This window comes from Alligator mississippiensis, chromosome 2, assembly GCF_030867095.1.
Source record: "Alligator mississippiensis isolate rAllMis1 chromosome 2, rAllMis1, whole genome shotgun sequence".
NCBI lineage: Eukaryota > Metazoa > Chordata > Crocodylia > Alligatoridae > Alligator > Alligator mississippiensis.
In genome coordinates this window covers 131,166,647-131,194,417 of record NC_081825.1, presented here as the reverse complement: position 1 = coordinate 131,194,417, position 27,771 = coordinate 131,166,647, and the positions used below count along the sequence as shown (strand labels likewise).

General features: G+C 41.1%; 1 protein-coding gene across 8 annotated transcripts in view; it reads left to right on the top strand.

Moving 5' to 3' along the window:
* GSTCD (glutathione S-transferase C-terminal domain containing) overlaps positions 1-27,771 on the top strand; it is a 174,481-nt gene that overhangs the window by 136,214 nt on the left and 10,496 nt on the right. For 4 of the 8 annotated variants that reach the window (XM_019500120.2, XM_014599983.3, XM_019500117.2 and 1 more), the window contains 4 exons: positions 2,373-2,506; positions 3,510-3,540; positions 8,419-8,488; positions 13,900-16,096. In XM_019500120.2, the coding sequence (XP_019355665.1) occupies positions 2,373-2,506; positions 3,510-3,540; positions 8,419-8,488; positions 13,900-14,036 (372 nt within the window). In that variant the 3' untranslated portion in view covers positions 14,037-16,096. Of the gene's footprint in view, positions 1-2,372; positions 2,507-3,509; positions 3,541-8,418; positions 8,489-11,810; positions 11,932-13,899; positions 16,097-27,771 lie in introns of those variants that run through there. The other 4 variants (XM_059722140.1, XM_059722141.1, XM_019500119.1 and 1 more) reach the window with 3 other exon arrangements.

The following is a 27,771-nucleotide window of genomic DNA, read 5'->3' as shown; positions in this document are numbered from 1 at the left end:
ATTATACGATCAGAATTTGAGGATTTTTTTTAAAGCATTACCTCTAATTTATACTATTTGATTTGTATATGTAAAGCCATGTTGCATGTGGAACCCATTTACAGCAGTACTTTGTGCACTTTTTATTTGTGTAAAACAACTCTACTGTGTTGTAACAATGGGATGGAAATTAAATCTGTAGCAATATGAGACAACTTTTAACCTGCTAGTAGCTGGAAACAGTTGCACACCCAGTTGCACGCCTCTCTATGTTATCTCAAATCATAAGATAAACTCATTCGTTCACAGGAAAGCAAACATTAGACTAGGAAAGCAGTCTGACTTCACAAACTGGACGTTGTGTTTAGAATATAAAGATTCTAGCACACAATTTGTAGGCCTTTATAGAGGTGGGGGATTGTCAGTTAAATTTGTTTCATAGGAATCTTTTTGCTTTTTATTTTAAGGAATGTACAGAAAATCCCTCCTGAGGACTTTTTCCTGTATTTAGGTAATCTCATTGGAGCCATTCACAGAAATTAGCTACATGAAATTATTCGTATGTGTAAAACAACATGTATGCATGAATGTTTTCAGGACCAGGCCCTAAATTGTAAATCACTGTTTAGAAACAAAGTGGATTAAGGTTGAATTGTGTAGTTGACAACAACTGAATGAACTGATGTAGCCTCATTAAGTTGCGTTGACATCAGCAGTCTGACTGTATGTAGTCAGCCTTATTGTATTAGTGCTGCTGCTCTGGAGGTCTGGGTCCAACATTTGTATCAGAACTTCAGTCAAGAAAATCAGTTTAGTCTCAAGCAGGGATGGAAACTTTCAGACAGAAAACGTAAAAGTTCTGAAAAGTTATGGCTGCGTTAGAAGGTCCTTGGAAGGGGGAGAAACTTTTTTGCAGCCTCTACCTATAGCAGGAGTAATTTTCATAATGCCTGCTACATCACTAGATGACACATATAACGGAGCTGTGAAAGATTTAACTCATCTTTGGAACAAACTTGGCAACAAAAGCTATCAAACAAGCAAAACGTATTCATTTTTGTTTAAAATAGTTTTGTTCTACCTCTGAATAAGAGATTTGTCTTGTACAAGCCAGCTCCTTAGTTCTCCGCATGCTACAATGCGGAGTTAATATATTTTGTAGATGATTCTTCATCTTTTCCCATAGGCATTATTAGGGTATCACAGATTCCACAGCTCTGCAAGTCTGAAGTGGAGAAGACTAATAGGTCTCATATGGAACCCCCTGTTAAAAAATATTATTTTAATAATTACCTGAGTGCTTGAGAAAAATGGGCATTGTCTGTATTATGGAACAGTTTCCATCCAAGAGTGACTGTCTCTAGCCATCAGATTTTTTATGTAGTTTGGCTTTAGGAGGATTATGCAGATTGCATCCCTTAAAATGAATCAAACTGTTCTTCTCTGTGTGCCTGCCCCATCCCATAGCCTTATGGGTGGGTGAGGAGTAGGGGAAACAATGGCTTCACCTCCTACGATTCCTTTTGCATCCAGATAAAACACCAAAGGAACTGACCTTGCAACTGTGACTGGCCCTTGCATGGGATATTATGGGGGGTCATCTGGTATCTTTCTACACTCTCAGGCTGGCCTGCCACAAAAAATAACACTTTAAATACATTTCAGGGTAGGACAATCCATCACTTAAAAAAGAAGGAAATGGACAAAATGATGGCAAAACAGATGAACAAAAACCTTTACCTGGTCTATTGTCTTGGATAAACAAGTGCCTGTTTACCATACCCTTCTGCTAAAATGGTGCCATTTCTTAAACCTTTAATTCAATAGATGTATCCCTTTGTCATGGCTTTGTAGAAGCCAAATGATCAAACATATATTACAATTTACCTTTGAGGAGAAGTGATACTAAATGTGAACTGAAAGTATATTTATTACCTAATGCTGTTTTTATGTGGTTTTTTATTAAGAAATTCAGCTTTGAAATACCTCTGTAGATATCTATACACTTCTTTGTTGTTCTAACCCTCATGAACGTGTGTATTTGAAAAATTGTTTTATGGTTTTCTATTTTCACTTGAGTTGATGTCATATTATGTCATATGTCCCTGCCATTAAATGCAGTCCAACATCTGTCGTTTTTTCAGTGACATGGGCAGGCCACAAGATTTTCTTGCCATTAAAATATAAAATAGAAATGTTGAAGAACTATGAGGTATAAAAGTTGAGTAGGTGGAAACACTCTGGGAATCTTGCTTCATCTAGTAACCTGCATTGCAGTGAGGAGGAATCTTTTCAGATTGTTCTGTCAGCCAAAAATCTGCTAAGAAATTAAACTGTAAGTGAACATAACACTACAGTTAAGGTTTCTTGTTTTTTTTTTTCCTTAATTTTAGGTTGCTCTGCATGCTTGTGGAGTGGCAACGGATATGGTGATTGAGCACTGCATCAAGGCTCACGCAGCCTTTGTTATCTGTCCTTGTTGTTACGGTTTCATTCAGAACACAGCAAAGTTTACATTTCCACGAAGGTAAATAATTCAGAGGCTGCAAACTTTAAGTTTAAAGTTCCACTTTAAAAAGTGGGGGGGAGAAAACCCCCCAATATACAAATGGACAGTTAATGTCAAACTTTTCCCTGTTAAGCTGCTGTCAGCGCTGACAAAATTCTAAGTTTAACTGTCCAGGAAAAAACAGGTTCATGTCATTGGAGCCACAAAAATTCCTTACTCACAATCCTACACTACTGCCTATTCTCCATGCATTCATAGCTTAACAAAATAGGAATGTGTTATTAATCCCTGGTTTTGGGCTGAAGGCAGATCTTTATGCTATCACATATACAAATGTTATTTAGATGCAATGCTAGAAAATCTACCATACGGACTTCCAAGCCTGAGATCTTGGCATTATGGAGCTCTTCTGAAAAGTACTGCCTTTCCATTTGTTCAAACTGATTAGCTTGTGCTTATGACAGCACTTCATGCCATTGTCATTCTAAATCCTGGGTAGTTATTTTTTCTTTTAGTTGTTTTGGTCTCTCAAAGAACAAGGAAAATATTTTTAAAAGCAGGATAATAGGATTTAAAAGCTGCAAAAATGTACAGAGGGATGTAGTAATAAATATAGTACTTAAAACTAACAATAAATTAAGTAAAGAATTATTTAATGGCATCTTTGTGACAACTGACAAGTTCTGGATTGACAGACACAAAAGGCATGTGTTTATGTAGATATATGAGCATATCTGTATGTAGCATAGGGTATTTAGATGAATATATGACTAAAATCAATTATACTTTGCATTTATAATGTTTTACAGATAGATCTTCTATAAATATGATAAATAAAATGGCACATAGCCTGTCTTTTCTACTTAAGTGAACCAAAACTGGCTTCAGTTCTGCTTTTGAATACTGCTTCTAACAGATTGATTTTTAAACAAAATAGATCATCAGGTGCTTAAAGGCTCCTGCTATTTTCAATCTTTGTGATTTCAACCTTTGATTGAATCAGTCTCTTTTTCTGTTTCAGTCATCAGTTCAAGGAAGTTCTATCCTATAAGGTATGTAAAAGATGTTTGCTGTGCTATAGGTTTTCTGTATTGTGCTTTTTTTCTATGATTTGTTGTGAAATAAATAATCTGTCTGTCCTTTTAATCACAAGGGTGAACGCATGGTGTAGTAATGATGTTTAGCAGATCTCATGTCCTGACATTCCTTTGCTTTTGTAAAGACTTTTCCCAGTAAAATAAAATGATTTCTTCAGAAAAGAACTGTCTGTACAGATAAAGTACAAATGACATGGTTCTAAAGTACATGTTTTAACAAGTATCAGTTAAAATGTTGCAGATGCCAGTCATTTTTAAGGCTTAGTAGAAATATTTAATGTTCTTAAGGATATAGGCCTTAAGTGTAAATGCATGGGAACATTTTGAAGAATGCATGTTTCTAGGAACCTCGTTTTCCTATTGCTTGTTTTATTCCCACAAGCTTCAACTTGCTGTTGTGCTTGGAGATTGGGATCGGAATCCCAGACTTCACATGTGCCAGCAAGTTAAAAGGGTGCCGCTAGAAGCACAGCATTGGGAAGCAGTCCCCAGTGCCAGGCTCCCTGCACCAGCTGAAGTACAATTGGATTCTGTCCTTGATCCCAAAAATCTCACTTCCTGCCTTGCATGTGTGGCATGACAGGATGCATCATTGTTGGGATCCTGGATCACATCCCATTGTGCCATTAAATAAATGTCTGCCAGTGCCCAGAGAGTCCTAAGCAAGAGGGAATATGAAGAAGGCTCTCTAGGAAATGGGGAAGCACAGTCAAAAAGTCAAAAAATTACCATAAGAGCAGAGGTTCTGAAGACTGTGTTGAATGAAACTGTAGAAGAAAGGCATAAGTATAGCAAATGTTTTCAGCGCCCAGGGATCCATCCAAAATCAAGTACTGGGCTCGGGCCCCCGCTCCCTCGTAGATACACCCCTATGGCTGTGCAACATGGGGCTTCCCCCACCATGGTAAAGACTCAGGGAGGGGACTGTACTGGCACCTGTTCTAAGTCAGCCTCTGGGGCTGACGCCTCATTCAACCTACTGAGGAGAGGAGTAAACTCTTGTATACCCAGTGGATTTTCCTTCATTCGGACTCCAGTCATTTTATATAAGGAGTGATTAGTAACCCATAGTGCAGTGAAAGCTTAGGTTTTTTTTCTGCACGTCTGGTTTATGTACCCTTTACTAATTGGCATGGGAAGAAATTTTACTGTTGAGGTTGAGAATGTTAAAAGCAGCCTGTGGTAGTTAGATCTGTATCTTCCATTAATTCATATTCTGTAAACTGCTTTGAAAAATTTCAGCCAGACTTTTGGGCCTTTTTGTTTTTTAACATCCACAATACCATAATTCAGGTTTGCGCTCAGGAAGTTTGTTTACTAACTTGATATTCATGCTAGTTTTGTTGACAATATGAAGAGAGAAATGGAAGAAAAAGGTGGCAGATTGGAAACAGAAGGTGCGCATACAGTTTTTATACAGTGTTGTTTATGTTTTCTCTTCTTTTGTTTATCTGTTTGTCTCAATGCCACCACAGATATTTTTTGTGGGGGCCAGAATCTCCATGTTGTTACTATTATTCATCTATGGGCCTAGTAACTCAACCAACGTACAGATAATAAATGCTCCTGTTATTAATTGTAAATGACCAAGTGCCTTAAATGGCTTTGCTTATGTGGTTAGCTATGTACATTTTTCTGTATCATATTACTATACTGTCTTAGGTTATTGGCTAGCGGCCAAAGTTGCAATGTGGTCACCAGACATTAGCTGTGTTGCTCAGGTCTTTTTCAAATGCATTTTTCTTATCTTCCTTTTAGTGAGATTTATGGAGATGTCAAGGAGTATGACAATTCCCATACAATAACTAAACCTTATACTTAACAAGGCCTGTTGGGATATAGACTCTCTGTACATGGAATCCACTCACTGTTATTTATCTAGGCCTATCTGTTATAATTTTAACTTTTCTGATAGGAACATTTTGACTTATTAAAGTTGTAAAGATGAGGGTTATGATAGATGTAGACATGAACCATACCACTCTCAGAGCCTCCATTTGTTATCTTCTTCCCTGAGGGACAATTTGAAGGTAGAACCAAATCACTTCAGATATGCAGCTTTGACGACTTAATAGAATTTGAGTCCATTCTAGAGATGAAGTTAAATGCTTAACCACACAGTTAAAATGGATAGTTAAAATAGTGTCTTGATTGTCTGAGTAATGTTATTTGTACCTTTTCCGTTAGCAGGGTACATGACCATTTGCTATTGTTGTGAAAGGAAAATTATGCAGTCATCATTTAGACACAAACTTAACTTTCAGGTTGTCTTTGTAGAAAGATGAGTTTTTTTCTGAATTTGTGATCTGGTTGACATTTTCAGGTTAGTTGAATGAGGTAGCTTGGTTTGATTCAGTTCTGGCATAACATGCTGCAGAACTTGTGGGGTGCAGATAGTCCCCAGTTGGGTGGAGAGCTCAGAGGGAAGTGGAGAGCTCTCTGTATCCTAATTCTGCATGTCAGAGAACTGAGCTAGGCCTCTTCCTTGGAGGACATAAAGTATGCATGCCCCTAGATCCTAGCAGGATTTGCTGCCTGACATGTCAGCAGGGTTTTAATTACACTTTTACTCTTTGAGGGGTCTGCAAGAAAAATTGTCCAAGGTCAAGGCTGTGTGTGTGGGTCCCTGCCAGTACCACATGGCTGGGGTTAGCGGTGGTGGCAGCTGCAAGGAGCCACGGCCACCTAGGCTGCTTAGAAAGGCACGGGATGGCCCGGGGGCTTTGTGCGATGGCATGCGCTACGGGCTCTTGCAGGGGACGGCAAGGAGATGGGTGCTGACTGGCTGCAGCAGCTCCCCAGAACTGCCTATGTGGCCCATGGGCAAAAATAGTTGGCCACCCCTGACCTAAGTGAAGGAGCAATCCAATCCAAGATCCTCCCCCCCCCTCCCCCCCCGGCTATGATTTTCATATCTTACAGGAGGGGCTCTTGTCTCTTATCAGGGTTCAGCCCCCCGAAGCTCCCCTGTAATTCAAACTCTGCATGTAGGAGTCATCCTTCATATGCTCACAATAAAGTGACAACAGCTTCCCATTTTGGAGTTGTTTTTACCTACTCTTGTTTTCCCTAACTTTAAAGCTTCTTCCAGTACCTTTCCACTGCCCCTGCTGTTCCTATAGCAGGGGCAGGCAATTATTTCAGGTGGAGGAGCGCTTACTGAGTTTCAGCAAGCCATTGAGGGCCACATGACAAGCAGCCAGGGGTAGATATATATTAATTTTCTAAATTTTTTAAGGGCCCCATGGGCCAGATAGAATGGCCTGGTGAGCTGCATCTGGCCCATGGGCCGGATTTTGCCCACCCCTGTGCTATAGGCTTTTTCTCCACCTTTTCCCATTTACCATAGTTGGATATAATATTTTTGGTCCTCTGGTGCTATAAAAAATACACAGTCTAATTTAAATATGATTAAAACATTCTGGCCTAACCATATTATAACATGGTGGGTTTGGATCGAACAAACTCATTGTTATGGCTGTGTTGTGGAGCTGTGAGCTGTTATCAGTATAGATCAACTGAATTAAGAAAGCAAATATCCATTCTTGGGACACAAAAATAAAATAATCTTTAACTTGCCATCATCTTTGAACCTTGAATAACAAGAATAATCTCTTTTGATTAAAAGGTTACATATTTAAGCAAAGCTTTTTTCCATAGTTAGGACAAATTGCTTGTGTACCCTGTATAGGGTAGAGGAAGCTCTCATAATTGTTTGATGTGATTATGTTTCTCTCTTATTTTCTGATGTTTATGCTGCCCCCATTAGAAGTCAGGTTTAACTGAACTTGCAGTCCCTTCACTTAATGCAGGAAGTGAGGTGTTATAATTTTTTTCGCAATAGCTAATCAAAGAATCAAAAAATATTTTACCTTGGATTCCTTTTAAGAGTTTTCTCTTTCTGATACCCAATAGAAAATTTACTAGTGTTCTCACATCCTTTCTGCATCCAAGTTGGACAGTTCTGGAATAGTTCTGATTGCTGTGTTCTGGCACTTCAGAGTGCATCTATCTCACCTAGTACAATTGTCAATGAAGCTTTTATTTCAGTTGTCACTTCACATTCATTTTCCCCCTTCCTCTGCTTCAGATATAGTCAGCTCTCTCATGTGTGCCTTTGACTTCCCAAAGTCTGGAAATTGCCAACATAATCCATTGTGGAACTCTTGCAAGCTTCTTTATGCCTTTTGTTTGCAGAATTGCTGACTGAAGTTGATTTAGTGCAATTGAGTACAGAAAGTTTTCCCTAAAAATCCATATAGCTGGGCTCCACTTTCAGATTGACCTTTGAACAATTTGGCTCAGATTTGAGAAGAGGAAAATATCCTGTAACTAATAAGGTTGATGCTGATTTCTTTCCCTGCTCCTAATGGTTCCTCATGGGGGGCCTGAGGTGTTTCAGAGTGCCTCAAGCTCCAGTTTGACCATCCAGGGATGGGGAGAGGCCCTCCAAAATTGGCCCTGCTTACTGAAGGGCTTTGCTACTGATTGGTAGATGAGAGGAAGTTCAGAGAGTCTGAACCGTGTTATACAAGAGCAGTGCCAGGTAAGGGGCTGCATCCTGTTCTATTGCTGATTGTAAATATGGAAATCTGTTCCAAAGGAAACATCCTTCTTCCTCCCCCCAAAACTTTATGCAAATGGATGTGTGGAAGTGGCTATAAGAACTTTATTAGCACAATTCACAAAGAAAAAAATAATTTTCTCAAGGAAGTATTGGTATTAATCTCTGGAACTAGTGTATATTTGAATTGTTTCTTGGATTCTGCAGCTAAATGACTGTTTGAAAGAATGTAATGAAATAAGACCATGTTTCTGTACATTTTGTTCTAGGAGCACATGATTCTCTGCAGATTTGCAGATCAGACAGCTGTCCAGCTTCCACCCGAACGCAAGATAATAGGTATGTATTGCCACAGAGCAGCTGTTTTACAGATTACAAGCACTGTACTTGGTGATGTGCTTAGCTGACTATATACGGGAAGAAGTGGTACCTGTATCAACAGGGATTTACCAGCATCAATATGCAGTTCAACCTAGCTTTTTAGTTTACTTGAAATTTGTGTGGTTCTGTTTTCCATTTTGGTTTTTTCACTATGGTTTATAATAGCAGTAAGTTCCTTCAGGTGGGATGTTTACCTGAAACTACTGACCAGCAGGATTAAGGTACATTCTTCCTCATTTCTTTCAGTGGTTCATTGAATGTTAAAAAAACCTGATGTTTTGGCAAATTTGGCTTAATTAATACACATCTTGATTAATGAAAAAAATGAAATGATCTTAAAAGTGAAGAAGTGAAAAAGTGCATTAAAAAAAGATGTACTTTACCAGTGCTTATAAAGAAAGGTTCCTGTTAGGTATGAGTTTGAACCAAGATCCCAGATTGAAATGCCTCAAAGGGTAGATGTTTGTGGTATGAAGCCTAAAACCTCAATCTACTGTTTACAGCTTGAGTCCTTTTCTGGTTTTAGGAAGGTGACAAATGACAAATGTTCCTAGATGAACAAAGAACTAGGTTAGCTGTGGAAAATGGAGGAAGTTGTGACTTGCTGAAATTAGAGCTGAAGAGAAATGACTATATGGAGTACTAAAAAAGAATCAGGAATAAGACATGTTGAGTATCAGGAATGTCTGAAAAGAGCATGCAATGAGGCAGTAAAAATAAGGGTCATATAGGGGATTTGATTATACAGTGGGGCAATAACAGGCATCGTCTCATGTAGGCCAAATAAAAGAATGTAAGAGAGAACTGTAATTTTCTTTGCCTGCCAACATCTTCAGGGTGTTCTTCAAATTCTGCAAAAGTCAAAACCACTGTCAGCAAGTTTGAAAAAGAGACACAAATCATTAATTTTGTCCAAGCTTCCAGCCTGCTTTGGCTTATAGAAAGGCAGAATGTATTATTGTATTGGATGTTCTAAAGGAAATTGGAAGGGTAAAAGCTAAAAAAAAGGGCTGGGATAAATTTAGGCCAAGATAGGGCCAGCACTATGAGAGTGCCGGTAGACCCTTTGGTCTCAAAAACACTCATTATGAAGCATATCAAACCAGTAGCAGCAGCTAATCTAAATGGATTAAAAATGCAGCATGTGCAGGAATTTCTTTTAGCTAACAGCATTAAAAGAAATGCTGCAGATACTGAGATAACTTTATCTATTTTTAAGTAAAATTGGCAATTATTTTGCTAGTGCTGCCATATTTGGAAGGAAAGAAAAATCTTGTCAGTGTTAATAGCTACTGGGAAGATTCCAGCTGGTGGGAAGAGTGTCTTTTGTATTGCTTGTTAAGCAGTCTTGGGAAATGAAAAGGAACTGATAGCTAGGAAGAGCTGAGGTAGAAAAAAATGGATCCTCTTTCTGACTTTTGTTATCTATGTATTTCAGATAATCTAAATCAGTAGTGCTCAACCTCCAGCACAAGGTGCCATGTCATCTGACCCACAGGGCTCTCCACAAGTGTGGAAATTTGGTGACAAGGAATGGTGGTCACATTCATTGCCATGGCTTAGATGTGGAAGGTTAGTGCCACAGCAATTAATGTTGCCACCGTTCCCTAGTCGCCAAATTTCTGGAGCTGTAAGAGCCCTGTAGGCCTGATGACACGGCCCATTGTGCCAGATCACCCTGGTGTGTGGAATCGCTCTGCAGCCACATCCAGGATGCAGGGCCAGGCCAACTTGCTACATTACTGTTGTGGACTGACTCCACGCTGAATTTGGTCCACCGACCACTCATGCACCACTCATGCAGCCTGTGGGACCTGAAGGTTGAACACCACTGATTGTAACCGTTTGTATGTTCTTGTAGGAAGTGCATGGGTTTTTTCTTCATAAATTTCTGTTAAGCATACTTTGTCTTGAGAAGAAAAAATATACTCCTTTGTATGCCTATTTCTAAAAGAACATTATTTCCCATTTGTGTTCCATTTAGAGTACCCTGCATCACCTATTTCACTGTTGAAACTGGTTTTACAGGGGGTGTGGCTGGTGTGGATTAAGTTTTGTTTTCCCCGAGTAGGGTAAAGGTCACACCAGTTTATTGTGAGATTCATGTTCTTTTACAGGTATTCAGAGGCCATGGTAGATTTTCGTTTAAAAGAAGTTTTAAATGAATAAAAGATCTTCTTTTAAAATATATTTCTCTTTATTTGTAGATAGTAAGAACATAGATTATTTTTTCCCATCTTTAGAAATCTTAAGGGTGTGTGTGTATGTAAGTGTGTGTGTGTGTGTGTGTGTATAAATATATTTATACACACACACACAATATACATGTATCTATATACATATATGTGTGCATTATATATACTTAGCAATTCACATTGTGGGTGTTACAGTTTCACTAAGGTTTATTGCCTGTATAACATGGGTGCCAATTTCACCTTTTGCCCCCAGCTAGGTCCAGAGCACAGGGCTGCTTTCAGGTCAGATCTGGATCAGGGTATGAAGAAGCTGCAGCAGCAGCTCCAGCTCTGACGCAGAATTGCAAGAGTGATGGCAGCTTCAGGTTCAGCTCCAGCATGAGGCATGCAGTGGGATCTGGTGGTTGGGGAGGTAGGGCCACAACAGCGTGGATGGGCAAAGCCACCAATCAGCATGTCCACTGGAGCTACTCCCCCTCCCCTGCCACACTGGTTGTCCAGTGGGTTGTGGAGAGGGGTTCCGTGGGCTGGATCTGGCCTGTGAGTTGTATGTTTTACATCCTTTATCACATTGCCCATGCATATATTCAAATACAGTGTAAAGGTTTTGGCTAGTATTGGTAACCCTGTTTATCTATATGTTACCAATTACTGTAGTGTTGGTGAATTAAAGAAAATGCTTATTTCACCCAGTACTCAGTGGACAGAAATTCCTCATAAAATGAATGATAACTTATTTTCCTGCAGACCTTCATTCTCTTCCTCTCCCACCTTTTCTACAGCACAATTTGGGCTTTGTGTTGGATCTTATACATGTCCTCAGTTGCAACATCCATCCACAATCAGTAATGTCACCAATATCCCTCCAACTATCCATCCAGTATGTACTCTCATATCTAAGACAGATTCCTTTGAGACCCCCAGGCTAATTGGGTCTATATTGTGAATAAGGTCCATACTATAACATTTCCAACTGGCACCTCTTAGGTGAACAGGAAATATTTGTAATGCTGCAGTGAAATGGTGTGTGTCCATTCACAGAAATTTGTCCAGTCTGCCATAAAAGGAAATTGTCATTCTAATAGCAAATACAAGGTTCGGTGCTGCACAGTGCAACTCTACAGAGATCAGTCTTGGTAAGGTGTATAAACTGCCTGCAAAGCGACCAAACTGCTAAAATGGAATCCATAGCTGGGATGGCAAGAGGTAAGCGTTTGTATCAGGCAAGCAAATATGCCTGCCCTGATTGCACATCCCTAATTTTTTTCCTGCCAATTGTAATTAAGCACTCAATCACTGCTTGTGCCACACTCAAAGTCACCAGTCACCCAGTGGGGGGCAAACTCCAGCCCTGTAACTGTCTCAGTGGAGGTAACATATTTTCATTTGTAACTAAGGAACATGCATTTTAGTTCTACAGAAGAAATTAGTTTGGAGATCCACTTTTTATGAAAAGACAAAGTAGACTGAAGTCACTTTAGCTTAATATTGAAAAAGAAATAAACACTACCATGTGATACACAGCCGTCTGTGCACCAGCTTTAGTAAACTGGATTGTAGAATCCTAACCGTCAGATCCCAAAAGCATTTGATAGCATATCAAAAGGGAGTTGAGCAATTGGAATGTGAAAATGAGTGGCTATTGCAGCCTTGTTTCTTGTTCAGGACTTAGGACTGTATAATTATCAATCTCATAAATACTTTTCAGGATATTGCTGAAATTTTCTTCCAATGGTTGTGAAATGGCTGATAGTTCTATCTTTTCCATGAACAGTCCTTCAGATAGTTTGATGAAACATAGGAGCCAAATATATTAAAAAATATTCACCTGGAATCAGTTAAAATAAATAAATGAAGAAGCAGAAAATAAACACAGATTTTTCCTTCTACGGTCATTCAGATTTATTCCCTTATGTATTTTTAAAATGAGGTTCATGCTTCCATTTTAGAAGGAATTAGACTGTAATTTTGGATCTCACTTATAAACACTCACATGCTTGTGCCCTGATCATTTGCTTAAGCTACACCCTGTTTGATGTTTATTTTCATATTGATTGTGAAAATGGAATAATATTTATGTAAGATCCCCAGGTTTAAGATGAACCATGAGGAAGATGAGGACAGTGAGAAGGAAAAGGACTAGAGCTGAAGGGAGGTGAAACTAGTTTGAATGCTGACAGTGATATTTGTTGCGCAGTTGGCCCCCTGAAAGCACTCTGTAGCCATGCCCTGACAAGCACATGGCTGCAGAGCACTTTAAAAGTGCCCAGTTGCATGACAAATTGCATCAAACCCATCATTTAATGAGGGTTCAGATGAAGGTGCTCCAAAGTGGAGCGCCTTCATTAACTTCTGTTTGTCCCTGTGCACGTTCAGGGGGTTGCCATCAGCCCAGCCTACCCCCAGTGCTGTCTTCAGGATGGAAGTGGGGAGAAGGGAGAGGAGGGAGGTCCAGTCTGGAGTTTGCTCAGCCTGCACTTGATGGGGTGGAGGTAGGTGGATTGCAGCCCCCCCACCAAGGTGCTCCAATCCACCTGGCTCCTGTCCCTCCCCCAAGCACAGGCTGGGCAAACTCCAGAGTGGAGCTCCCTCCCCTGCCTTCTTCCCCCTCCCGTCCTGAAGAAAGCACCAGAGCTGGGGGGTGGGAAGGGTGAAGCTGGGGCTCTCCTCTGGATCAGCTTCAAAGTAGAGCTCAATGGTTGGTGGGGGGTTCACAGTACAGTGGGGAACTAACTACATTGTCAATGCCCTTTCAGACAGCATGGTGCCAATCTGTTCCCACTACCTGGGATCCTTTTCCCCACTTGTGTGTTCCACATCTCTCAACTTGGAAAATATCAGAGAGCAGGTTGTGTCCATTATGTGTCTCCATCTGTAAAGGCTGATGATAATTCTTCTCAACTTCTTTGCTGTGTTAGGTGTGTGAGGAACATAGACAGCAACTGCCAAAGAATAGTTATCATTTCGTAATTAACTTAGAAAATAAACAAAATGGGAAAAGCAGATTTGATGGTGCCATACTTGAGGAGTAGCTCGCTTCTAAATTAATTGCCACATTTTCTGACCTCCTGAATGACTGAACAATGACATAGTGTATATTTCTTTGTATGTTAAATATTTCTACGTATAGTTCCAGAAGCCATTTCATCCCCTGCTTTTGCTCTTATATTCTAGGAAAACAGTGTATGGGGCTGGTGGACCTGGATCGGGCATGGGCTGCAGAAGCAAACAACTATTCTGTCGAAGTGATATCCATGGAGCCAGAGAGTTGCTCCCCAAAGAACAACATGGTAGTTGGTGTCCCTGTTTAGAGTAAGGGATTTATATTTAATTTTAACTTAAGCATCAGTCCTCATGATCAAAGCCTGATGACATCTAGGGAATTGAAACCATAGCTAGGAACCAGACATCAAACATCTTGAACCCATTGTCTTGGTAAAAGGAAGCAGGAAAAAATTTGGAAAGTCAGCTGCCTGCAGAGCGTCACAAATCTTCCTTGTAACTATTGTTTTTAGAGCATCCCCTGACTTCCCACCTAGCTCTGGAGTAACATCCATCAGCAAAGGTTCAACAAAGTTTGGTTTTATTGCTGAAAGGATGATTTCTTTTTAATATTGGCCTCCCTACTGGTCTTACATTTGAAGTTGTATCTCAGGAAAAGATACACATTCACAGGCTGAGCACGCTTCTGGCACTAACATAGACCTGCAGATGGGCAGTAAAAGTTACTGACTGCATGGTAGTCTAATTTTAAAATATCTAGTCACATTTACAGCACGACAGGGTAGACTGTACAGTGGAGTGCACACTTCACATGTGTTGATTTTCGCTGTAAATTTTCTACCCTGTTGTAACTGCACTGTTTTTCATAAAAATCTTTGAAATACTGTTCACCCAACAAGGACACTCCTCCAGAGAGTTAGATTGCACGTTTGAAAGAGCCACTCAGATACCACGTGAAGAACTGCTGCAGTACAGAAGAAAAACCCCCACAAATCGCACACCTCTGGTTATGACATATCACCCCTCCCTTGAACCTCTATGGAAAATCCTCAAACAATTGCAACCCATACTAGAAAGTGACCCAATTCTTAAAAAGATCTTCCCAGAGCCACCCATCGTAGCCTTCAAACAAGCACGGAACCTCACTAACCTCTTCACCAGAAGCAAACTTCCTCAATCCCAGAACACACCAAAAGGATCCAGAACGTGCCATGACAAGAAATGCAAAACCTGCCAACACATCTCCACCACCTCCACTATTACTACACCCCACAACAGAGCCATCAGCATCCCTGGATCTTCCAGCTGCACCTCCAAAAATGTAATATATCTCATCCAATGCACCAAATGCCCTGATGGAAAATACATAGGAGAGACCAAACAACTGTGCACCAGAATGAACGCACACCGGAAATCTATCAGACAGAAATACCCAATTACCGGTGGGGGCACATTTCTCACAAGAAAACCACTCTGTCTCCAATCTCTCAGTCCTGATCCTCAAAGGAAACTTACACAACACTTCCCAGAGACGAGCCTATGAACTCTACTTCGTCAACCTCCTGGATATTAAAAATCATGGACTAAATATAGACATTGGATTTATGACACATTATAACCTGCCTGACATCTGACTCCCCAGGTATCTCTCCACTGTTCATCCCCCTTCTCTCCCCTCCCCCCCCACCTGTCTCTCACCCATTGACTCCTCAATCTATGTTTTCACTGACTACCTGTCTTGTATGCATACCAGCCCAGCTGCTGGCTTCTTTACTTTTCATTCCATCCAGGAAGAGCACACACCAACTGCTGAAACTTCCTTAGGCCAACAAAGGGTTTTTGAACCCAAAAGCTTGTTTAATAATTGTTTTCCAACTATTTAAGTTGGTCTAATAAAAGATATCAGATTCACCCAAAGAACCTTGTCTGCCTATGTCCTTAGACCAGCACGGCTACAACCTACACCCCTGCTCACCAAAGATACATTTTTAATTTCAGGTTTTTTTTTTTAACATTTAACATTTTTTTGGACATGGAACATGAGGATTTTGAGCTCAGGAGTATGAAAGAGCAGACAGTGGGAGAGGAGTTTGATACTATATGGACTTCCTAGTACTTCATTGCCATTTCTACCAACCAGGATATGTTCTCTTTAGCTTGGTAGAGCCATTGACAATGCTAGCTAATGTTTTTCCATTATTGAAACTAATAAATATGTTTGGAGATGCTGCATTTTTACTTCCATTATCCTCAGTTTATTTTTTCCTTTACAGTATGTACAAAGTTGCAGCAAGAAAACCATGTGACAATATCATCCATGCATATGTTACATTAAAAGAAAAATAAATCTGTTGTGTTCCAACTGGTAGACTGTTTCCTGCATCCTAATTTAAATTTAAAATCATTCCCTGACACTAAATCAAATCAAAATAGTGTGTCATGGATTTGTTTTGTAGTTTTTCTGGTTTGGTGCATTTGTGAATTTTGTTCTTTGTTAGTTTAATATATAACTAAGGTTTGGTCCAGATCAACAGCTCTTCAGTGAGTGTTGTGTATGCATCTACAAGACAAAAAAGGTGTGGGAGAATGAAAAGGCATCTTCTGAAATAATCTACACCTTGTGAAGGTCACATATACAAAGAAACTGTGATGGTGCTATACATAATGGCCACTAACAGACGTGAAGAAAAACAAAGATACAACACTTTAATGGAAGAGGAGGTGTCCTAGTTTAACCTGGCTTGCCAAGCATCTGTATAGTTTGTGCACTTCATCAAGGCTTTTTGGTGCTTTTACCTAAAGCTGATTCAATAAGCTAGTAGATAAAAGCACCAGAAAGCCCTGCTGAAGTGCACAATCTATATACGTGTTGGGCGAGCTGGGTCAAATTAATGTGATGCCTCTTCTGGGCATGCACTGCATTTGCTGCCGGGGTGCACCAAGCGGAAAGTAAAGCAGTGTTTGTTTTTTCACATCTGTAAGCAGGCTGTTACTTTTAGACATGCCACACAAAGACATGCACACAAGATATACAAATAAATATGGTTTTATACCAGCAGGCTGAATTTTCACTACATAGGAATGCTGTACTTTTATATCAAGTTTTTGACAGGTCACAGAAGAAATGGCGGTCTTATTCCTATATCATTCCAGTACTGGTAGAGAAGCTGCTTGCTATGGACTGACAATCTAGCCTACATAATATAGCAGCACCAATTGCTTTCTATAATTTGTCAAGCCTGCCCAAAGAAGTTAACCATGAAAAGAAGAAGGTAATGAGACAAGGGGTCACCAGCCCCATTATATTCACTTTGATAGTTATCTCAGAGATAAGGTACAGCAAAAGAAGCAAATTTCACAGTGAATGAGTTCCCTGTAAATGTGCCTACTCTTAAAGAAAGTAAATGCTTTAATTTTCTGGATGTGAATAGGAACAAATCCCATGAACACTGTGAGAGTCTGCTGGATGTGACCAGGCTTCAGAGTAAATGAGAAATTAAAATAGAATAAAAAATATGAAGAGGAAAAGTAAAAGTATCTCACTGCTTCTATGTTGCATTATGGTATTACATTTTTGGGAAACTGTCTGGGTGGGGCTGTAGAATATAGGTTTTTGTGACACATCTGTGAGGTCAAACAGCATCTTGCCACTCTGGATGTCTGCCTTGCATCCCTTTACAATAGGGGTAGGCAAAATGCGGCCCAGGGGCTGGATGTGGCCCTCCAGTCCATTCTATCCGGCCCGTGAGACCCCTAAAAAATTTAGAAAATTAATATTAATCTGCCCTGGGCTGCCTGTCATTGCAACCCTCAATGGCTTGCCGAAACTCAGTAAGCGGTCCTCTGCCAAAAAGTAATTGCCCACCCTGCTTTACAAGCTCTGTTTTGTGGCCTTGGAACAGCTGGGTTAGTGGACTCTTTCTTTTTCTTTTCCTCTCTTGAGAATGGAGACTTTTAATTGGGTAAGAATTGGGTTCACATATTATCAGTAAAAGAAAACAAAGGAACAAAGTATAATGGTTGATTAACCAATGCTCTGATTATTAGATAGAAGAGAAAAATGGATGAAAAGTTAAAAAAAAAAAAAGTGGGTGAGGGGGGTTTTTTTGGCAACAAATAAAAGCATCTTTCTTACAGGCATGCTATGACTATGCTAGGAAGTTTGATCTGGAAATGTAGACTCAGCCTTACTAATGCTTAGTTTCATTATTCCATTACATATTTGCTATTTAAAATTAAGATGCACTTCATGGAGTTACTGCATGTAGATGAATAGGATCTAGAATTTCAGAAGGGGGCAATTAAACATTACTAACCTGACAGGTCAGCAGTTCATCTATTGCTTCCAGCTGAGACTCATGTGGCCTTTAATCCAAGAAACTAGATTCACATGCAAGTACCTGGCTGGGTCTTGTGTGCAGTTCTCCTCAAGTAGTCCCAATAGGACTAAGATGTGTTAGTAGGATGTACAATGTTTATCCCAGCACTCACCATCATTCTCTCTATTTGACAGATCTTATTTCATATTGCCTTTGCAGCCCAGTAGCACTGGAAAATATTAAGTTTATAACAAGAAACAGCTGATCAGACTGAACTCATTTGTGTCTTAAAGGTAGCTATCTGTGCCTGTACCTTTGTTTTTGCTTTTTTCATTTGATCTTTCTGTTATGTGAATTAGCTGCTTTCTAAATCCATTCTCAATATATTTTACAATTGCTATGTTTATATAGAGCTAATAATACACAAATGCATTCCTGGGTATGTGCAGTGTACCCCCTTTATTATCAGTAGTTTAATCGTGAAATGCATAATGATGATGCTGATATTATTCCAAAGAAATGATGGTCTAATGACTTATGCAAGGCACATTTGTCATCAAATTTATCTTATAGTTGCTCCTACACTGAACCATGTAAAGCATTTTGTTTGTAGGGCTACAAGCATGCTATAAATTGGTATTTTTTCCCATTGTCATGATTGTTTGACTTCCAGGTAGTTGCCTGATGAATGTCTAGATCAGGGGCAGGCAATTATTTGGGCCTGTGGGCCACATAGGCATTTTTGGGGAGCTCCCACAGGCTGGTAACCCCCCCCACCTCCCATGCAACACCTTGTCCACCCTGCGGCTCCTCCCTGCCACCACCAACAGCTCACAGCCCCAGCCCTGACCCCAGCCTGCCCCGTGCCCACCGTGGACTTACTCTGGTTGGAGCAGACTAAACAAAACCCATGTGCACAGCCTCAGGGCCAACCTGGCCCTCCCCATGCCTGCTCCAGACTGCCCGCCCACACTGAGCAGCAGCAGTGGCCAGACAGAAGCTGCTGCTTGGCATGGGGAAAAAGTGGCCCCTCCCTCTCACTGCTGTGAGGCCCTTCTTACTGCAGCCACCTAGAGCCCATGCCTGGACTGCCCTGCAGCTCTTCTACAGGGCAGCACAGACACGGGCTCTGGGTGGCTGCAGCAAGGGCCCAGTAGCGGTGAAGGGGAGGAATTGCTTTTCCTCCACGCTAAGCAGCTGCTTTTGCCCAGCCACCACCATTGCTGCTGCTGCTCAACATGGACAGGTGAGGCAGGAGAAGGCATGGGCCAGGCCAGGGTCGGGACTGTGCGTACGGGTTCTGGCTGGTCCGGAGTTGGTCTGCTCTGGCCCAGGCGAGTCCAAAGCAGGTGTGGGGCAGACTAGAGTCAGGGCTGTGTGTGCAGATCCCTACCAGTACCATGGGGCTGGGGTCAGCAGTGACAGCAGCTGGAAGGAGCCACCACTACCTGGGCCTCCTAGAAAGGCAGTCCAGTTGCAGAGCAACCCCAGCCCCATGTATGGCCAGCGGCTGGCAGGATGCACCACAGGCTGGATGGCTCCTGGGCCAGGCAGAACTGAGGGACCCACCATGGGCCACACAAAGTCCCTCTGGCCTGTGGGCCATATTTTACCCACCTGTGGTCTAGATTGTGTTTTCCAAAAGCCATCTTATGAAATTAATAACTAAAATAGCACGATGGTTATTAGTTTTTCAAGAAGTAATATTGCCATGTAGTGAATGTCTGACAAACAGCAAGTATTTCCAGGAAGGGCAGCTAATCACTTTGTAAGAAAAAAAAATATTTATGGATTTTAGCTGCAGTACACTTTATCAAGCTTTACTTTGGATTTCATATGGATTTTTATTGGCTTAAGATGGACCATATGCTATCAGTTTTAATTCTTTCTAAATAGAGATTTTTGCTTGGGGTGAACAAACATGTCTTGTCTATGCGTTCTATTCTTATGCTAGAACAGTAATCAACTGGAAGTGCAGTGGTTCCTGAAATGTCATGTGGCACCTAATATGAAAGTCAATCAGTCAAACAGCTGTTCCTCAGACTTTGTAGACAAAACAGCAAAGCGTAAAGCCTTCTTTAAACATATCAGAATGTAAAGTTCCATGTGTGGTTATTAGGGCAGGTATGTTTTGCCCACAAATATTCACTCACTGGGCATGAATCCGTGTTTGCTGATGTGCAACTCCATCTGAGTTCCTCTAGATTCTCTCCATCAAGATGAATGGAGGATTCTCCTAATGTGTTTGTACCTAGTGACAGGGCTGGTTTTAAGTTTTTGCCTTTGTGAGGGTTTTTGCCTTCCTCTGTAGCAAGGGGCATGGCCCTCTACCTGGGATCTCTTAAACATATATTAACAATGTTTTATAGAAGCAGGACGTTGGCTGCCATGTTTTCCCTGCTTTATCTGTGGCAGGTTAGGGTGTTGTGTCTTGTATTTTCTCAGGGTTTGTGGTAGGATTATAGATTGTATAGGGTGGTTAGGTAGGGAAAATCCTGCTTTAGGCAGGGGTTTGGACTAGATGACCTCCAGATCTATTGCTCTATGAAAAAGTTGTTTATGGGGAGTGGTCCAAAAAAGGAGACAGATGCAAAAGCATTCTTTGCACAGGAACTTTTACTTAAACTACCTGGCTCCCTGATTTAAATTCAGTGGCCTTTAACAAGTTTACAGAACATCATTACATTTCATAAATGAATAACTGATCAAAGTTTATATGCAATGGGTAAAACTGAACCTTTTTTCTTTTTTCACCTTTACTCTCTCATTAATTATATGCATGAAATTAGGAGACTAGTCAGATGTCCCATTTTCCTCATTTTTTTTAAGTAGAATGTCTTTTGAATATTCTACTACTTTAGTCTTATGTCAAGGAAAACATTTTGGATAAATTTGTAACAAATTATTCATATATTTTTTGAGTGAAAAATGACTTTGGTAATGTGTTGGACAGTATTTGCTCAATTTCTCACATTACTTCATGAAATTATGGGATACCTATATACAAAACTGAACAACAGGAGTAAATTAGTCTACTGAAGCTCCATGCTGCTGCAGATAGATTGCTTCTGATACTCAAGTGAGTTGGTTTACTACCTAGCTTTAAGCTAATTTTGGGTGTCCCTACATGATGCTGCTGCCTGAACTCATGATATAAGCAAAGAGATGAAGGAATCTTGAATTTTTGCAAATAACCTTGGCTATACAGTATTACCCAGAAATCTTGCATCTTTAAACAAACAGGTTCCCAAGGCCAACAGTCACGCTATGGAAAGGAAAATGACCCTGGAATGTAGCAGAACTTGAAGAAAAGGTATGAATGCAGAATAAGCAGTATTGTTACCGGTGGGTGAAACTGGGAAGCAGCATGCGATGAGTGGAGCGGACACCCAAGTAACATGGGTCATGGCTTACCTCATCATCAAGCCCATCATGTATCACAGTGACAACCTGAAGAATGCAGGCAGCAGCTATTTATAGAGTAAGCTGAAGACACATGCACATAGTGCAAAGGTCATAACATTAACATATGAGAGTATTGCATAAATGTCGCAGAGTACTCCACCAGCACATGGGGCTTTTAGGCTATATTGCAACTCAGTTTAACCAGACCATCCATGGAAATTTCACAAAATGCCCACTGTTTCTATCAATCCAAATATTAAGGTACATTGTGCATTTCTTCTGGACTAACAGATGTGTGTTGATATCTGGGACTTTAAAAGATACTATATGTGATGGCATCACTTGGTTCTCCATTGTACATGCACACTTCTTCTGCCAGCTGTAGTTCATGCTTATTTGGCAGCATGTCAGCAAGGACTACAGAAATAATCCACTACTGGTTACACCTACTGTTTTGTCTATCTTATCTTTTCAGTGCACATGTGGTTTCCACTTACCACCAGTGTCCACTACAACTTTGGTTTATAAGACAAAGCACAAGTTCGCTGATGGTTCCCCTATTCTGTGACTAAAAAGCCCTACCACTTCACTTCCCAAATTACATGCAAAATCCAGACAGTCAAAAACCCTGAGGCTAAACTGATTCAATCTTCACAGGTTAGTCTAAGATGAATAGATTGAACTGATAAGCAAGTGAACAGACATCCCCTTTTGATTCCAGCAATGCAGCCACATGCCTTCAGTGACACAGGCCAGAAGTCAGGGCTCACTAGAACATGCCTCCCTGGTTGGCTTGAGCTAAAGCTACCCACTCACCCTGCAGGGGGTGGGGGCATACAGGGGAGGTGTCAAGCATCCTGAGATGCTACAGGTCTAGGAGTTAACTTGAATATGAAGAGGATCTGGGACAGAAGTGCTGCTCCAATTAAAGCACCTGGAGCATCATGTGTATCAGCGTCCCCACGCTGAACAATGGCAGTGGGGGTGCTTTAACTAAAACTCGTCAAATGAGCTTTAGTTAAAGCACCCCCATCACCATTTTTCAGCATTGGGACACTGATACATGTGACACTGGAGTCTGCTGGAATGCAGTAATTACTAATTACCACACTACAGCAGACTTAATTAATCAAGGGTCTGGTCCAATGCGCTATAATTATAGCATGCTGGAGCAGACTTGCTGCACATGTGTATAAGTGCCCAAAAGCATTGGAAATATACAATGTGTAGGAAGAAATAAGCACAAGATTTCTACCTATGTTTACCACATATGCTCTAGCATAAAAAAGCACTTTTTTCTTGATGGACATTGTAGTTGTGTACTTTATTGCACCATCAATAATAGTTCATGTTAAAATGTTTCCACTTGCACCAAGCCAAACAGTTCGTAATTTCATTCGCTAAGTGGTGAGCTTTGGGGACTTGTTTTTTCCCTCTTTCACAATACTGCTTTTCCAACCCAGATCATGATTTAGGGTGCAGTAGAGCAGCATGTCATGCATGGGTTTCTTTTGTTTTGAATGAACAGCTTTTCAAACATACTAGTGTTCTTCAGGGCACCATCTTTTATTTTAGCAAATGATTTTTTTTTTCATATATTCACTAACTGCAATTTCTAACATTCTGTTGCTGCTATTCATGTGTGCAGGCTAACATTTTAATTAGGATTTTATGAGGAGGTTTGTGGAAGGCACACATTTCAAGTTTATAAACAAGATTTTTAGTCTCCTCCATGTCTCATAGCCTCGAGTGAACTATTACCAGTCTTTTGTAGTGGGCTAACTTTCTGAGCATCATGATCAATAAAGATTACACTCTTTAAATTCCTCTATGTCATTAAAGTTGAAATGAAAATATCCTATAATGGACACTCAGGCAAACAAAAGTAAACCCAAGAAAAACACTACATCACAGGATATGAAAGATACAAGAAATAAATAGGACATGAAATGTTAGGCAAAATATGGAGCAACTAGCAAATTGCCTGTCAAGAATGATGGGTGGGCGGGCACAGAGCCCCACGTCCAGTCCCTCCCCCTGCTTACGAACCAGGCCTGCTGCCCCCCGCCCCTCCTTCCCCCACTTTGTCTCCACTTTTTTTGCTCAAGATACCTTGTTCATGTATCTCAGGCCTGACTCACTTGGACAAAGAAGTTTAAAGAGTGTTCTTTGTCACACAGTAGTGTGTTCCCCATTGGTGGTAAAAAGGACCCGGGCTTCTCCAAGTGATGGGGGAATAAAATGTGGCTGGTATATGGAAGCAATGATGTAAGAGGTGTTAAAGCAAAGAGGACATGCGTTTTTTTCAAGGTCACTGGATTAAAAGTGCTGCAACAAATTGATTATTGAAAGGCTAGAAGGAAACTGGTATTTCTTTAAAGAACATCTACTTTTAAGCCGAGTAGCCCTGTATTCCTCACAGGAACTGAGGTGCCTTTGTGGCATGCATCTAAATTGAAGGTACTGGGGACAAGAGCTTATTTGAAAAGCTCCAGGCATGGAACTTGCTCCTTCCAACAAACTGTACGTATCCTGGTTGGGTTTTTTTCCTTGCCCCCAGCTCATGTTTGAACACAAGTTTTCAGCAAGCCTTTGCTTGGAGTCTGAACCAGCTCTGCATTATTTTTGGCTTTTGGGCTTTTTTTGCAATGTCTTCTGGTCAGTTCTATTTACTACCTAGTTGCCTTAATTTTGTCCTGTGCATAGATGCAATGGGAATATACAAGGTCATTAGAATAATACGCTGGAGACATAGCCAGCTCTTTCAGAGCCAGGGAGAGGGGGAAGGAGAAGGGGAATTTATGCTGACCACTGGAGAGTTGGTGGAGGGAGAAGAGGAGGAGGAAAAGGACTTACCTGTCAGGGCTCTCCTCATTGCTGCTGCTACTGAAGGATAAGCAGCAAAGTGGGCTCCCCAGGGGCTGTTCTGGTATCCTGTTCACTTCCCACCACCCACCTCCAGGGGAAGGGCCATGCCTCCCAGAGTGGCTAAGCCCCCCACAGTGAGGGGAGAATGTCATTCCACTCCCCTCTCCTCCAGATGCATTGTTGGGCATGGGGCTGCACCTATGGCTGAGCTCTACCTGCTGGGGCAAAGACTCCTAGGGGAGGTGGCCAAATTGGCACCCCCTCTAGGTTGGTGCTCAGGGCTGGTGCCCCATTTTCACCTCACCAGTTCAGTTACTGTCATGTGCACATATTTCAATCGCTTGCATTCGAAAAAAATTTCTATAGTTTTTCAAAGGAGATGATCTATGGTAAGATCTCCAACATAATGCATAATATGGTGGACATATGAGCTGAGGACCTAAAAAGTAATAGAAGAGTACTCTTTGTCATAGTTTTATATGTTCAATACGGAGCATACTGGTGCTTCTGTGCACAGCATACAACTCCACACATTCTACCTCCCAAATTTGTAAGTGTTTACCTAGCACAGAGCTAATTAGCCCACTTCTCATAGCCCTGCTACTTTTGATTTGAGAGGTGGCATGTAATTGAGCAGTAAAGACATGCCCCCATGTTTCTTAAGAGCAGGCATAATTGCCCTGTGCTGCCCCAAACTAAAACTAAAACTTAGCAAGGTTTTAAACCAAGAATAGCCTTTTACCAGGGTCATGAGAATATCCACTGTTGCAGTAGTCAGAATTATGAGCACAAGACAATTTTTTAAGTTTTAGAGCTTGAAACAATCACTTTCCTTATGAGCAGATTGTTTTATAACTCTTCATTACAAAAATGTTAGCACTTCTTTGAAGGATCCAGTTCTGGCCACTGTTGGAAATAGGACCCTGGACTTCTGAACAACAGACTTGTCCACTAGGACAATTCCCATGTTATTTGTCCTTTAATTAAGGCCTATAGTAATCATTTTTTCTAAATTACCTGTAATGCAATATTCATCTTAAAGCTCTAGAGAGTTATTGACATATATTGCTTCCTGCTAATGCACTGTAATCTTTGAATGGCTTACATTTTTTCCATGTTTTTCATGCACCTCAGCCTAAATTGTAGATTTTTATTTATGGGTGGATATTAGCTTTCATACTCCTGCTGGTTTATAGTCCATGAACTGTAATATGTACTTGGATGAAGCTATGGTAGTATAGCAGAATGGCAATAATTCCTGGAGGCTTTGACATTTTTTTAAAGAGATTCGTTCAAGAAAACACTAAGGGTCCCTAGGCAGGTGCCTTTAACTGTGCCTGTTACTTTTGTTGATAGCAAGTCTGTACAAATATCTATTGTATTGTTTTTGCATCTATCTGGCTGTGTGCACATGCAAATATCATGCCAATTCATGTCTTCCATATTCATAACTTCATATGAAGGTATAAACAACATTCTAAATGGCCTCCCTCTCTCCATATATGCCCCTCTGGCTGATGACATGCTCAGTTTTTTTCATTAAGTAACTTGAACACAGGCTCTTCTTTACTTCAGAAAAAGAAAAGAAAAAGTCATCAGCCAGATATTTCATGTTGAAAACAGATTTTCTTTCTGTTTATATGTGGGGATGTAATTAGGATTTCAGGATAAGATACCCAAGGTATTGGATTAAAATCAAGATTTAAATAAGTATTAATTCTTCTTTTCCACATTTGGTCTTAAGCAAAACCTTTGACTGTTAGAAACAGGGCGCATCTACACAAGATGCTTTACTGTGCAATAGATTAGTCTACTGCACAGTAAAGCATCAAAGTCTACACATGTGGGGTATTTAGGCTACTGTGCAGTTAGCTAGTACTTGTAAATACTGCATAGTACTGTACTTGTAGACAGTGACCAGGAACAAATTTGCTCCCAGTCAGCCTGTGGAACAAGAGACCACAAGGGATGGGGAGATCTCTGTCCCCAGTACTGGCACTGATCAGCTCCCAGCTCCTGTGGGGAGCTGGGAGCCAGGGGAAGCAGAGCTGGAAGCTCCAGAGAGCAAGCAGGGCCTGGGAACCTAGTCCCGACTCGCTCTCAAAAACAGCTCTGCATGGCGCAGAGCTGGGAACTCCAGTCCCTGCTTGCTCTCTGCAGTTTGCAGCTCCACACTGCACAGAGTTGCTTTGGGGGGTGGGAGTTTGGAACCCAAGCAGGGCAGTTGCTGGTGAGCATCATGCCTCCCTGCTCAGCAGGGGGCTAGCCAGCAACTGTCCCACAAACGGGGCAGCTGCCAGCGAGCCCCCTGCCAAGTTGTGGGGCACAGGGCTCACCAGCAGCTGCCCCGCTTGCAGAATAGTTCATGGCCAGGCCCCTGCTGAGCAGGAGGGCACACCCAGCAGAAGACTAATCGGCAGCTGCCCCACACCTAGGACAGCTCCCAGCAAATCCCCAGCCGGGCAGGGAAGCCCTGTCCAGGATGGGGCTCACTAGCAACTGTGTGTCCCGATGTGTACAGGACCAGGAGAACTCTGCCAGCTGCAGTAGCAGCTGTCTCCTGGTTCTGTGCACATCAGGACCCACACCAATATGCACAGGGCCAGGAGATAGCTGCTGCTGCAGGTGGCAGAGCTCTTCTGGCCCTCTGCGCATCGGAACTGGCCCCCATGCCCCTTGCCAGCCCCCAGGATAGCACATGGGGGAGCCTGGAGCTCCCACTGGCTGCTGCAGGGGGGTAGAGCAGGGAAGGAGCAAATCTGCTCCCAGCAGGGTACATGTGTAAATATGCTCCCTGGAAGGTTTCTTGCACAGTATTTTACTGTGCAGTAAACCTAAAGCACATTAATAGCACATGTAGATATACCCACAAAGGTTTATTTATACATATTCAGGTATAGGACCTCATTCCTTTGGGATAATATTTTATGTTCAGTGAGTGAATCTTGAAAGAAAAATGACTGTTAGTTTGACTTTTTGTTACAAATACTTATTACTTTTTAATACATCACAATTAATACAAAAATGGAATAACTAATTTAAACCATGTTCAAATTGCATGTTCTCTAACAAAAACTTGTGATTGCTGCTTTTTGAAACATGTGAACAGGACATTTAAAATAGTCTATAAATAGCAGATACAGTAGACAGTGATATAAGGAAAAGCATGAACAATCATACAGGAGTCTCACTGATGTTCCTTTAGTTGGTATGAAGCAACCCTAATTTTTCCAGAAAGACATGGGTGTATTCACGTTCCAAAGCTAAAATGGAGTGATTCCAACAGGTATGCCCCTGTGTTGTCAGAATGTTTTACGTGGTTTGCTGCCAACTTCAGCTTGTAAGAATCTGTTGCTCTATCTGCAGATCAACAAATTATATTGCATTAAAGCTTTTGCAAACAAATCAGCACCATCTTAGGAGCTGATCCTGCAAGATTGTATGCATCACT